Source organism: Centropristis striata, chromosome 18 (genome assembly GCF_030273125.1).
Source record: "Centropristis striata isolate RG_2023a ecotype Rhode Island chromosome 18, C.striata_1.0, whole genome shotgun sequence".
NCBI lineage: Eukaryota > Metazoa > Chordata > Actinopteri > Perciformes > Serranidae > Centropristis > Centropristis striata.
In genome coordinates this window covers 4682020-4696561 of record NC_081534.1, presented here as the reverse complement: position 1 = coordinate 4696561, position 14542 = coordinate 4682020, and the positions used below count along the sequence as shown (strand labels likewise).

Below are 14542 nucleotides of genomic sequence, written 5' to 3'. Positions count from 1 at the left end.
AGATAGATAGATAGATAGATAGATAGATAGATAGATAGATAGATGGATGGATGGATGGATGGATGGATGGATGGATGGATAGATAAAGTTTAAAACTAGTCATAATTTGCAAAATTAGACAGTTCAAGAGACAATAAATACAATATAAAACTATAACAACAGCTTTGTTGGAAGTTCTCCTCTCTGCCACTGTCACCAGGGAGTCTAGCTTCATGCTGACTGCAGAGCCGGCTCGCCTGATCAGCTTGTCCAGCCTTGAAGAGCCCCCTCGATCTGAACTGGTCACGAGCATGGCCTTAACTTACCAAAGTCAATGACCAGCTCTTTGGTTTTCGAGGTGTTGAGCTGTAGGTGGTTTGTGTGGCACCAGACGACGAAGTCCCTCACAAGGCTCCTGTACTCCTCCTCACTGTCACCCCTTATGCATCCTACGATGGCTGTGTTATCAGCTGTGAAGGAAATTTGTTTCCTGCATGGTGGGACAGTTCCCACATGGTGTGAAGTAGGCAGCGACCTACTTGGTATTCAAGACACAAGGCATTGTGGGAACTGACTCTGTGAACTTAACAATTGTAACACCATGACTGAGGGGAACGTGTTGACCAGTGGGCTCGGTCCTGATGTGATGCATAGGGCAGGAAGATAGGGCCACATTGAGGCTTACTAAAGAATCAATGCTGGGAACTGCAACAGTCATAAGTCGAGCGGTGTACGGGACTTTGTTGTATTGTGAAAGAGTCATTTGGGATTTTGCGGTGTATGGAATACGAATGTACTAATAAATTGTGCTGAACAGAGTATTGAGTGCTTTGTTCTTGGCCAGCTCACCCACTAACTTAGTGCAGTTGTCAAAACTGCCACGACACAGCAAATTTCTGAATGTGACACAGCTCAGAGTTGTAACGGAAATCAGAGGTGTAAAGGGTGAACAGTAGAGGGGCCAGTACAGTCCCTTGTGGTGCACCTGTGCTACTAACCACAGTGTCAGATGTGTAGGCCTTCATGGCCTACTGTGGTCTGTCAGTGAGGAAGCTGGAAATCCAGGACACCAGGCAGGGGTCCACATGCATTTTAACCAGTTTTCCCTGAAGCAGAAGGGGTTGAATGGAGTTTTATCGCTGTAACTGTACTGAGAGTGTTATGCTGTTTTACTGTGTGGTTAAGCTACCTGACTGCTCAGGACTGCAGACTGCTGCAAAGGACTGTAAAGGAAAAGCATTGACACAGAACTACCAAACTGTTATCACTCACAAATGTTACCAGGTCTTCAAATCACACATCACCAGCGTCTTTCCCCAGGCAGTCAGGGTACTGAACAGTTTTTATTGTATTTCTAATAAACACGATAGTAAAGTTGAACTGTGTAAAAAGTTTCTTAAAAAGTTGTAATAGTTGTCCCTCTGTCTACTGACCATGCACACATGTGACCCATGAATGCTGGTGTAGTAACCTCTCTGGACCTCCACAGGTCACTGGAACTTTTTCCTGTGTAACCAACTATGAGCCAACTCCAGTTGTGTCTGACTGTTACTCTTCAGGCTGTCCAGTTCTTATAATAAACCTAATATCTTTGTCCCTGAAGGAGTCACATTTCTCTTGTGAAAATGCAAACAAATGATTCCACCATTTGTTATACATTTACTTTATCACATCACCATATCACTAACTGTATTCAGTGTTACTTAATTCAAAACTCATTCGTGGCTGTGAATGATTTCAGTCCCTTAATTTGTAGTCAACCTGTTTTCTCTTGAGACCATGTAGTGCTGCTTAAGATAAATGTGAGTTGTTACTTGTGATTATGAAAACCATTACTTCTGATAAGTGCTCATGCATGCACCTGCTTGTATGCTTTGCTATTTTTGGAAAATCTGTGCTTATTGAAAGGGCCAGGGTGATCATACAGAAATAAATCCACTGTCCACAAAACATTTCTACATCTCTATAAGTAGAACAGAACACTATTTGCTCACACTTTAATGACACAAGAAAGCTGGGAGTGCATTCCTCATCACTGTATGAATATATGCATAATCACTGATACCTGCTGTGTTCACGCCTTTTTTCCTAGCACAGAGCTGTTTTTACATCAAACAGACCATCTTCACCATCCCACATAGACTTATTTTATTAAATCTGACTTTAATTATAATTAACTAAATTTTTTTGCCAATCTAAAATGAGGAGTTATGAGGTTTAAAACATATTTTGTTTGCGTAGTGTTGTCAGCCATGTTTTCAGTTTGGGTATTGATTATGGTTATTGTTAAATGCCATTTAAAATAGTATACATTTACTAACAATTATTAACAGTTTAGCTCATACCATTATTTGAATTTCTTTCAAATATTTTATTTCTTCAAACAAAACAAAGGACTGGAAACAAAAAAAAAACACAAAGGAAGGAAAATAGAAAAAAATATAAAGAGAAATAAATAAATAATAATAAACAGCAAACAAACAATACAAAAACAAGTTGGATATAGACCGGCATAAAATATGTAATTTTATACATAAACAAGCTCATACAATTATTTATGGATAAAATTACACATACATCCTGTATATTCCGTTTTTTACTTTGTAATTACTGTAAACTTGTCAACCACAAATGTATATTTAATTTGCTATTTTTAAAATTTATATTTCATGTTTTTATTTATTTTTGTCAATATTTTATAATATTTCAACTTTAGGTTTTTTGTTTGTATGTTTACCCAGATTTTCATTGCCAATGACTGCTCCTGTGTAATTGTTTTGCGCATGACAACTTGAAACAGTAGTACTTTTAATCAAATTCATGCATTCAAACGTTACATATGCCTCTGTTGTAACAAAGGCACTTATTTAATACATTTAGCAATGAAGCTAATGAAGCTAGGTTACAGCATCTGAAACTGACAGCTGTCTTCTTCTGTGGTCTCTGATTCGCCGGAGACCTTTAACTTGAGTTTGAGGAGCTGTCCATTCAGCACCACCTCATGTGACCCTATGGGGGAAACAATGTAAAAATGAACTGCATATAACACAGCAAGCAATAAATGCACTTTAATGCAATTGAATAGTAATTTGTTAAAGCCGTCATTTTGAATAAATGGTGCAGATTTGAAGCATTTGGTGGCAGCAGTCCTGAAGCACGCGGACATACGTAGAGAAGACGGAGACTTTCCTTCAGTGACGCTGAGCTGCACAACAACAAGCCTCTCCTTCAGCTGGCTTTCCACACTTGACTATCCTCAATTTGAGTCCGTAGCCTACGAACTACATTTTTTTTCCTGCACACTGCAAAGAAAAAACTCTGCGTCCTCCAGGCACCGCGATCCGTCATGAACTCTGGAAGGTATTTATTTTTAGCCTTTAATTATTCCCTTGTGTGCATTTCGCTCTCATTGGCAGAAAATGGTGCGATTTAAGGGAAATGCATTGCAGTCTCTGTACGATCAGCTCTAGTTTTCTGTGATTCAACACCGCAGTGTGAATGTGTTTACAGCCATTATGTTGTCAGGTGGTGGTCTGCATGAGCACACAGGCTGTGATCACAGGGGAGGTGCGCAGGCAGAAAGGTGGGCTGTGTTGTGTTGTGACATTGCTGGACTGTGCATCATGAGGGCTGGGTGATGATTTCTCTCAGACATTAGTCTGACTCAGGCAATATGACAGGGTGTCACCCTGTGAACACCAGACATGTCGTTTCTCTTCCTTTTCTGCAGCACTGATTATTATTGTTATTATTGAGTGATTATTGCTGTCATGTCATAATGTAAAGCAACAAATGCGCCGTGCACAGTTGTTAGTATTGTTTTTGATCCACAAATGCATGCAACAATGTGCATAATTCTATTTGGAAATTGTCCTCTTTGCACAGAGCTGCAGGTCTGTGTGATTTTAACATTCATGGATCCATCTGTAGAGGATAGAAAACCTGCTGCTATTTATAGGTGAAGTGCGGAGGGGTGCTGAGGATTGCTGTGTCAGATTCCCACTCGCTCCCTCTGTTTGTCACTCTGTGTGTGTGTGTGTGTGTGTGTGTGTGTGTGGAGCATTGCCTTCTGTTCATACAAAATGAACACAAGAGCCTGAGATGAAAAGGAATTTCATCCAAATTATTCAAAAACGGTGCAACAGCAGCATCAAAGCAATGTCAGGCAAGCGTGCACAGTTAATCCTGTTCTCTGTGGTTATCACAGGCTATATGAAGTTCTAAAAATGACACACACTTTGCATTCTGGCCTTTTAATCTGCAGTTGCACACTTTTGTAACGTGCCCCATCACCTGTCTTCCTTCCCACACACCACCACCTCTGTTTTGTCTCTCTGTCTACATGTCTGCATGGGTGGCACAACGTTGAACTTGCAGACAGGGACTGTTCACACCCATGGGTGGATTATGAGCCAGTGGGCCCCTGGGTAGAGACGTGCAAAAGGCCTGCCACCTCTCCTACACAGGAGCAGGACACACAGACTTTGTGGTGGTTTTGACTCTCTCTTTTTTTGCATTTTCTGTCGTTTTAAAGTCATATTGTGTCTCTTTGGTCATTTTGATTATTTTTTGGTCCTTTGCAGTTGGCTTTGTCCCATTGTAGTTGTTTTTTGTCTCTTTGAGGCCAATTTGTGTTGTTTTTGGTATTTTTGAGGTAATTTTGTGTTTGTTTTTTCTGTAGTTGTCTTTTGCCTCCTCAAGGTACTTTTCCTTATTTCGTCATTTATTGTCTCTTTGTAGTCATTTTGTGTCTCTTTACAGTTGGTCTGTGTCTCTTTGTAGTTTTTATCTAATTTGATAATTTTAGTCTCTGTAGTCATTTTGCTTCTTCTTTTTGTCCTTTTGTGTATCTTTGTGTTCATCTCTTCATGCTCAGTACAAGTCTCATGCCGAACATTTTGCAGGTGATGCCCTGACACCTTTGGCCTGTGCCCGGTAGGCTGGTTCTGTAATCAATCCATGTCCACACTTCAGTTAAAAGCCCATTGGCATTCATTATATGTGTCCACTCTCAGCAGGCACTGATACGAGACAGAGATGCTGATGTCTGGGACGCTCCATCGCCTCCTCCTGGCTGGGACCTGTCTCTGTGTCTACGGTAACCCTGTCCACCTCCCAAACTTCACCCCCACACAGGACAGTGACTGTAACGGGCAGTGTGCTGGCTCAATAACAACTGTTGGGTCAACGCACACTTCAGATGTAAAATATGAACCTTCAGATACAAAACATGTGACTGGCCTGATATTGAATGTAGGTGCAGAAGAGGGAGGGGCTGCCCCACATGGACGACCTGAGGGGATAGCTCCAGTGACGCAGACAGGAAACGGGGACAGCTTTGATGGAAGATCTGGGCCGAGTGAGGCTGGCAGAGAGGCATGGAGCCAAAGGAGCGGGGTAAAGAAGCTCGGGAGCTCGTCTGAGATGGGAGACGGTCAAAGAGAGTCAGATGCAGCTTCAGAGCTGTCTGTTGATTCAGAAGGTAAAAAGGAGGACACACCTGTCATCAGTGAGTCTGTGTTAAGTCCTACAGGTGAGAAGAAGCAGTTGGACACAGTGGTGAGTACCACTCCAGATGGATTTTTAGCCTCCTCGATAGCACCGCTACAGCTGAGCGTCGCAGCCAGGGAGGACAAAGACCAAAGTGAGGAGGACAAAACAAGTAATGGCGAGTCTCTCCAGGATAAAGACCCGGAAACAAGCTTTCCATCTTTGACAGAACCACAGATACAGAAACTGACCTCCCACAGTCCCATCCCTCCCTTGGCCTTTGGCACCCCTCGGACCTCCACACATTTGTCAATTTGGGGCCATGATGGAGCAACAATATCCTCGCTCCCAGACCCCCTGCTACCTGAAATCGGACCCAACCTGATGCCCAGAGAGGATGGACCAGAAAGCCTGTGGACTGAGGCGGCAAGGCCCGGTGGAGGTTAGTCAGAAAGATTAGAAATAATGAATTTTAATGGACTTCTTTTTGGGGGTGGGGGTAAACGCTCTGTAATCCCTTATTTAACATATCCAAACTTAAGACACATAAAAGCCCTGGTGTAACTCTGCAGTTATTGTCGCCCTATGAGACTTTCTTCCACAACAAGCTGTATTTTTTTAGACTTGCTGGAGTTTGCAGGGTTTCAGGAGGCTTCATTAAAAAGTGAAGCGGAAATGAAAACGATACGTCTAGTGGCAGAGATTGCCTTTGATGATTGGCAAAGAAAGGCGCTCGCTTTTCCACGCTCCACTTTGAACCCCAGCTGGGACCCATGGCAGTCTAATTACTTTCTATTCCTGACTCCAGCCTAAAAAAAAGAGAACACACACAACTGCTAGGAAAGGGCTGGTGGCAGGGTGTGTTATACAAGTCTTTAGAGGATTCAGCCCCTCTCCCTCTCTCTCTCTATCTATCTATGCACCCTGCTCTCTTTCTTTCCCACCCTTCACATTCCCATTTCAGACTCATGTGAAGAAACAGGCAGGTTATTATTCAGCGAGGTAGGAGAGGGAAAAGGATTAAAGGAGTCTGTCTGAGCCAATATGTGTTCCTGCCGTCCATTTGGGGATCGTCTGTTTGATGAAGCTTCCTCCCAGCAGAATGGACGCTGACAAAAAACCCCTCAATTCCCAAAACATTATTATGTAAAAGGATTGCGGTCTTTATAAGCATTTTTCAACCTACTTTAAAAATGCTTTGGACTAAAGGAAATGCCTGAGACATTCACAGTGACAGTTTCTCCCCCTCTGTGGTCTCCTCTTATCTAGAGAGACCCATTTTTCAAACAGTTCTCCTTTTATTGTGTCTTAGCTGCACTGTGAACTCAGCTCTGAGAGAGTACAAGTGCTTCTAATGAGAAAACTGCAAGTCCAAAGAGGTACCTGTTTCACAAAGCTGCATTCTGTCATAAATACTCTGGTGCTGTATATGCTGGATACAGTTTCTGCTTTGCAATGGAAAATATTTTTGCAGAGTTTTGTGCAAAGAAACTGCAAGACCCTCATTCACTTGCCCTAGTTTATTCACTGCATTGATCAAAAAACATAATTTTCAGACTGCAGTAATTTACTGACATTAACCAGGAAGTCCAAACAATTCTGCTATTTGTAAAATAAATGTAGCCACTAAATGTGAATAGGGTAAAACAAAATCTTTAATCAGCTTCCCCAGCTGATCACATATATTAAGACAATTATTTCAAAGTTTTTTGGAATATCTTTAATGAGGTCGCCCATAAAGTTGAAATATATATATTATTATTATTATTTTTTTTTTTACCCCTTTCCATGATTGTGACAATGGGATTGATTATTGACAGATAAAGTATATATATTCTCAAAACTTGATTCATTTTTTCTTTATTAATCAAACTCAAACATATCACAATGAAAATGAAACTACAATTACAAGAGGACTGTGTCTGAAACAAAATGATTCCAACTTTATTGGTGACCGGATATATTATTATCTATTAGTTATATGGTAATTTGCATACATTTCCAGAACTGAAATCTGAACATTGGATAAAGCCAGATTCAAAATTCTTGTTTCATTTTGTTGACATATTACATTCAAAGGTTTTTACAGAGTAAATTATGGATACCTCTTTTTATCACTGCCAACAGTAATAAAAAAAATCAATTTGAACAAACCTCTCTGTGAAAACCTTCAGAATATAAATAGGAATTAAATCTGATCTGGTGTATGTAAGTGCTACTGGAGTATTCTCAGAGCAATTAAAAAAAAGACCTTTAAAAATATAATTCCATACATTTTGCAAGGCATAGGAAGGTGATGTTTAATGAATAGATATCACCATGAAACTCCCCCGGTCAGTTAATTACTTACATTGAAACAAATGTTATGTTTAAATGTGCAAATGGTGCATTATCTAATGCTTAGTTTTGGAGAATTTAGGCGAAATCTGCAACAAGACTCATAAATAAACACCTTAATGTGTTTTCTTTGCATGTTTTCTTTACACTAGAAGACATGTATTGGAAGCATTATGACCCAAAGTTGACCAGGGCATAAAAAACAATGTTTGTACCTGCTGTGTCTCACCTTTTAAACCATGCTCAACATCCTGACCCTCATCCTGTCTCTGTGCTTGCATTGACACAATGACAGTGGACACTGTGGTCCCGCCGTCTCAGGATGAAGCCACAGAGGGCACCATGTCGTCAGAGGCGCTGCCTCTCATCTTTGAGCCTTTTGAAGATGTCACAGCAGAGGGGGCGGCGGCTGAGGCCGTGGCAGCGGTCACACTGGTGCCGGGCAGTGCTCAGCCTCCTGCTGCCATGGCGACCGGAGGAATGCCTCAGTCAGAGGTGGACCTGGACCAGCTGGTCACCGTGGAGACAGACAGCGATGGTCCCTCGCATGCTCCACCCCTGCTGATGCCAGACTGGACGTCACCTTGGCAGACGTCTGGCGGAGAGCTGCTGGAGCCAATCAGCTCGGCAGGTCCGTCTGTTTCACAGCAGCACGCCGGAACTGAGGCGCAGGATCACTCTGAGAGAGGTGATGTGGCAGAAGAATGATTCTCAGTGTCAAAACACAACAAATACATGCAACACAAGCTCACCCACAGTCTAAAACGAGGCATTTTGTGCATATTCTGTACATGTGTGAAAACCTCCTCTCCTCTTTCTGTCTCCATGTGATCTGTGACGAGTAGATGCTGTGAGGACACCAAACCTTGAGGAAAACTTGCCCACCATCGGCCCCTCCTCCTCATCCCTCCAGCATGCTATGACAACGGTAACCATGGCAACCCATCATCCAGCGCACAAATCCAGATCAGGGTTGGATGAGATGGAGTCTGAGGGTAAGACGAATGAGTTCGCCAACTAAGAAAATGATTTCATTTTAATTAGCTTTTTTTTTTTTCTTTACATTTTCAATCATCTTTGTGATCTTTTCTCGGCTGCTGAGTAGATCATTTTTATTTGGTCCCTCACAGAAGAGCAAGATGAAGATGAGGACGATGAGAACTCTGAGGAATCGGTGGAGAATGAGAGCGAGGAGGACCTACCAGAAACACCTAAAACATCCTCAACGCAGCCTCCGTACAGCCTCATCCCTCCACCTCCAGTCTGGGTTCAACGCAACCAGGGGCTGAGTATGACAACACACTTTTTTAAAGCCGTTGAATTTAACTTTCCCTTGCTGCCATCATAAATGTTACAAGAAACATTAAAACTGTACCAGTATAAGAGAGAAATAGTGCTAAATCTGTGGCTCTTTTCTTCCAGTGCGGAGCTGGGTAGAGCTGATCAGAGAAAAGGTAAGACTGCCCCCTGCTGCCCTCTGAAAGTCATGACTGTCCAGAAAATGTCAATGTCAGTTTCCTTCACTCTCTTCCAAACTGGTGCTATGGATAAAGCTTGCAATATTTTATATTCTTATAGTCTTATGCCGATCTGTTATGCTGTGTGAGGTATCTCTGTCTTTTCAGGAAAATTAAATGGCTCTGGGGTGGATTATGACACAGAGGGGGCCCTGGGTATATAGATATGCAAAACCCACAACCTCTTTTTTTTGTCTGTGGTTGTTTTGCCCCTTTTTGTAGGTGTTTTGCTAGCCTGGCTAACACCAGACTAATCTCAAATGAGATGTGGTCTGGGAACCAACAAAGCATTTCTCCGTAGAGGAGGTGTGGTTTACGATCCTCCGGAGCCGTTTATTGGGCGCTTAGAATGTCTATCAAAGCGTCTGTAGGTAGCTCTTAGCCAATCAGATCAGTTATACCAGATGATGTAGTAGAGCTACAGAAATTGATGTTTGTTGTGTGTGTGTCTGTGAGAGAGTGTTGCTTGCTGCTTTGCTTCTCCAGTTCTCGCTTTCTGCAAGATTATTTATTTTCACGCTTTATTCCCCCTCATGTCATTCAGCCACACACATCCACTGATTTTATGGGCAATAAACAAGCTGCTGCGGGTGTCTGGGAGGCTCCGCTGTCCCCCGGCTCGTAGCAAGATCACCGGCGTTACAATAGCGGGGCTAATAGCTACCGCTAACGGCGTAATGGTAGCGTAGCGCTACCGATATTAACCCGGGTACCGTAACGCCGGTGATCTCGCTACGAGCCGGGGGACAGCGGAGCCGCCGAGAGACCTTTCGCCTTTCAACTTTCGCTCTAAACTATTTAAAACACCATCTACAGCTAAAGAGAGTTTCGCGTCTGCTGCAGCCATGTTGGATCAGTAAGAAAACTACAAGCTTCCGTCTGCCGGGTAGTACGCGTCATCGTCTTGCCGTCCCTCCCCGTTCTGTGATTGGATCCCTAAAACAGGGCTAAGAAACCTCTCTGGTTTCCAGACCCTTTCGCAGTTTGAAATTAAATACGCGCAAGGCAGTCTGGGTATACCCAGGCTAGTGTTTTGCATCACTTAGTGGTCATTTTGAGTCTCTTAGTAGTTGTTTTATGTCTTTTTGTAGTCATTTTGAGTCTATATGTAGTCGCTTTGTGTGTCTTTCTTGTTGTTTTGCCCCTTTTGATAGTCTTTGTGATTCTCTTTGCAGTTTTTGTGTCTCTTTCTAATCGTTTTATGTGACACTGGGGTCATTGTGAGTCTCTTCCTGTGTGGGACATGTCTCTTTGAGTGACATTTTGCAGGTGAAGGCCTGGGCCTGTGCCTTGTGGGCCCATCTATCTATGTTAGGAATATAAAAAAGATTACCTGGATTAGACTTGCTGATGATTTCTCTGTTTTGACCTCTGTGTTTTCTCCCTCGGCAGGCGGGTTATGTGTCTGGGATGTTGGCCCCTGTGGGCATTGGCATCACTGGGGCCCTGCTAATCGTCGGCGCCCTCTACAGCATCAGGATGATTCACCGCAAGAGGAGGAACAGCTTCAAACACCAGAGGAGGAAGGTCAGGCAGCCAGAGGTCAATACCCCACTCTTATTACCGCTTATTACTGAAATAATTTAGCTTCTCTTTGAGGATCAATGTTGTTTTGAGTATTAAGATTATTCTTGGTCCCCAGCAACCTCGAGAGCCCGGGACCAGCCGCCAGGACCAGGCCATGCTGCTGGCCGACAGCTCTGAGGATGAATTCTGATGAGACCCTTCTGGGCTCCTTTTATCAGTGACCAGTGGCTGATGTTCCTGTAAAGGAGGCTCGCCAAACACCCCCATTGCCATGACTACCGCATCTCCAATCACCCTGGGCCTGTTTGGCTATGACTCATCTGATCCACAGTGTGACTGAGTAGGGCACAATTTGCACAGGCTGCACAAAGGTCAGCTTTGTATCCCCCTTTCTAAAAGTACTAATGTGAGCACTTTTCTGAATTCTGTCAGGTGATGTTGACTTGGCAGGGTTGGCGTGATGCACTCTGACATAAATGATTTTGCTGCTTGTACGAAAAAAAGCATTAGCAGGGTACTGGCGGGATAAAAGTTTTGCTGGTAAATTGTTGGAGTTGAGGGTGTGTTCGGGCCAGCAAGTTTTTCTGTCAAGTAATAAAAAAGGGCTGTAGAAGAGGTACATTACATAAACAATGTAAATATGTCTACTGTATATGTAGCTGACTTGGGGTCAGTCGTTTTAGTGTAAATAAAGTTGTATTCCTTGCTACACATCTAGGATATTTAAAGGAGTTGTTCAACATTTTGGGAATTGAGTTCTTTGATACCGCTCTAATATCTGTCCGTTAGCCGGAGCTAGGCGTCGGTTAGCTTAACTTAGCATGAAGTTTGAAGAGAAATAGCTAGCTTCACTCTAACTGAACCAACAACCGACTATAAAGGCCAACAAAGAAACGTGTGTATAAATTGTACAACAAATACAGTGTAAAAAACACAATTTGCTGTTTTACAATGGCTGTGTTGAACTATTATTTGGCTGAGAGAAGTGACTTCCTGTAGTCTCCAAACTGGTAGGAAGATTTTGTTACATTTGGACAGAGCCAGGCCAGCTATTTCCCCCTATTTCCAGACTGTATGCTAACTCAGTCATCTCCTGACTACTACATTAGTTTCCTATTTAAACTACAAGAAAGCAGAAGTCCCCCTCATGTCATGAAGATCTTGATCTGTCATTTGCTTTGGAAGCAAGTGAAAGACGCAATTTATTTTCTATCTGTGATATATTGATGTAAATCATGTCTCACAATATATTTAATAAAATATAAAAATTGAAACATATTACATACCTGTATAGGAGAAAGAGGGCCAATTCAGGATCAGTTTTTAATCCTTTTAAATCCCACAAATCTCTCCATCTGTTCAAAGACCGGCTGGTTGACTCCTGTTTTTTGCCGTTTTGCAATGTCCCTTTGAGATTTATTTGTTCTTTGGTCAATTCCTTGCCTTTTCTCTTTACTGTTCCTGCCCCCTATCAGCCATAAGCACAAAATATGTTAAAAATACATTTCTCTAAATAATCTCCTCCTGCTTCCTTTAACTGGCTAATGTGCTACTCGCTGCCAAACTCTGTCAGGAAAAATGTAAATATAGGCTCTTCAAGCCATGGACCATAAATTGTTTCAGCAGATTTTGCTGGGAATTGGATCAGCAGACGTGCCTCAAAAATAACTATTAAAATATAGCCATTATTCTGACTGATGGTCTCTTTAGCTTATGTAGGTCATTGCGAGGCATCAGAACTATATTGAGAGTTTCATAACCAGTTAAAACTCCTTGTAGCTGATTTAACAGACAGATGGAAAAGTGGTATCTATCTTCTTGTCTAACTCTCGGCAAGAAACCGAAAAAGCATGTTTCCCAAAATGCTGAACTTATTCCTTTAAGCAGTGTTTCCACACATTTCAGAAACCTTCACATACAATTCATTTAAATCAATACTTCATTTAAATGTGAATTTTGTGGAAATGTAAATGTTTTATTCAATTTGTTCATAAACGTTACTGTGAGATGCACATACAAAATATCATAATCCTACAAAAGTATGTAGCATAAAACAGATTTTAATGTACAATATAGAATTCATTGTTTTGCCACTTGCATTTTTTTAAGTGCTTGACTTTTAAGCCCATTCATACAGGTCTGTTGCAGGGACTTCTTTCTAACGAGTGAAGGGTTTCTGTTGGCTGGAAAAGCACAAACACTGAAGACACTGGGGCGGAAGTTCATATTTTCACTTTTTTTTAAGCAGCTCATTTTTGCACAATAGTGGCTTTTGTGTGCTAATCTGGTTCAGACAAGGACAGATAAAGGAGACATTCTGGCTGGGGTTGCAAAGGGTTGGAAAAAAATCTGTCAAATATCTGCAAAGTTTCCAAGGGAAGGGAAGTTGGGAAATGATTGCACAATGTAAATTTAAAAATGTGAACCTATTAATAGTGAACAATCTAAAACAGGAATTATAGGTCTTATGGCATGTTTTAGTGAAATGTCAATGTCAAACTTGTACAGATCATTTGCAAGCATCCCATTAAAAAGTAGTTCAATAAACTCAGTTTACGTAACACCTTCTGTTAGCTAATTACCATGTGGGATGTGGCTTGATTGAGCATCCTAGTTAAGAAGTTTAAATTAATGTGTCATTATTTATTGTATTTTATCAAGTAGTTATTCACCTGAAACCCTAACAAAAAGTTAGCACACGATTTTTAAGGTACATTTCCCCATTGGTGAGCTAACTTGCTAGGTAGCTAATCCACAAGATGGTACATTTCACAGTTTTTGACAAATGAATGTGTTAATTTGGCAAATAAATGCATTATGTATGCCTATATAATAAATACAGCTTTAACTGTATAATTCACATGGAAAGTTTCCCCCTTGAATGTTCCTGGAGTGGCCTAAACCAAAGTACACAAATCATAACCTGTCAACATATGTGCTAGTTTATGCTAGCTAGCTGTTACCATGTAGGATGTAGTTAGATTAAGCATGTTTTTGCAAATTCATTCATTTTAATTAATGTCTATTCGTTTCTCATTGTCAAACATTTTTATAAAATAGTTCACTTTGAAACCTATGTTATCTACATTGCCCACATTGGCGTCTCAACTTTTCAAAGTACCTTAGCTCTATTAGCTAACCTGCTAGTTAGTCAACTCTCACATGGCACATTCACACTGTAAAGATTGCATGGATTGTCTCCTTATGGTATGGATAAGCTTCTATCTGCATATGACATGGTGAATAAAGCCTGGGCAGATAGCCCTTATACTAACACCTCATTCTCTGTAATTCCCACAGTAAAGTTTCCAACTTTAATATTCCTATAATTTTGCAACCCTAGTTTTGGCCTAAAAGTCTGGCCTAAGAATGTCACATTGCTGAGAAGCAATTACAAATAGTCAAATTAAGACCTTCAGACAGAAAAGATGCAATGAATATTTGAACACTACTTATTTGAGCCATGTTTGTAACACCAATAACTTTTTTTAAAAGAAGATATATTTTCTGTAACTTCATGAGCCATCTGATATGCTTAATGTACAACTGCCTGTTTATATGCAATAATACTGTTTTAGGGTAAGTGTGATGTAAAATAGTGGACACGATTTTGTTTCTTTATGTAGATATGAAACAGGATGTGATCAAATAAACAATTCTTTTAGATGTCTGATTGTGAGTCTTTCTTAAAG

The 14542-nt window shown here is 41.3% G+C and overlaps 1 protein-coding gene across 3 annotated transcripts; it reads left to right on the top strand.

The window, feature by feature from the left end:
• The first annotated feature begins 3014 nt into the window (after positions 1-3014).
• LOC131990785 (uncharacterized) lies at positions 3015-14520 on the top strand. 3 transcript variants are annotated; one of them, XM_059355908.1, is made up of 8 exons: positions 3015-3339; positions 4998-5911; positions 8102-8494; positions 8652-8801; positions 8937-9095; positions 9229-9260; positions 10716-10865; positions 10966-14520. In XM_059355908.1, exons 2-8 carry the CDS (start codon positions 5017-5019, stop codon positions 11038-11040), a joined length of 1854 nt encoding a protein of 617 aa, XP_059211891.1. In that variant the 5' UTR covers positions 3015-3339; positions 4998-5016; the 3' UTR covers positions 11041-14520. The 3 variants fall into 3 exon arrangements, with proteins under 3 accessions (XP_059211891.1, XP_059211892.1, XP_059211890.1); XM_059355909.1 differs by having other exon boundaries at positions 4995-5911; positions 10716-10850; XM_059355907.1 differs by having other exon boundaries at positions 4995-5911.
• Positions 14521-14542: the final 22 nt, after the last annotated feature.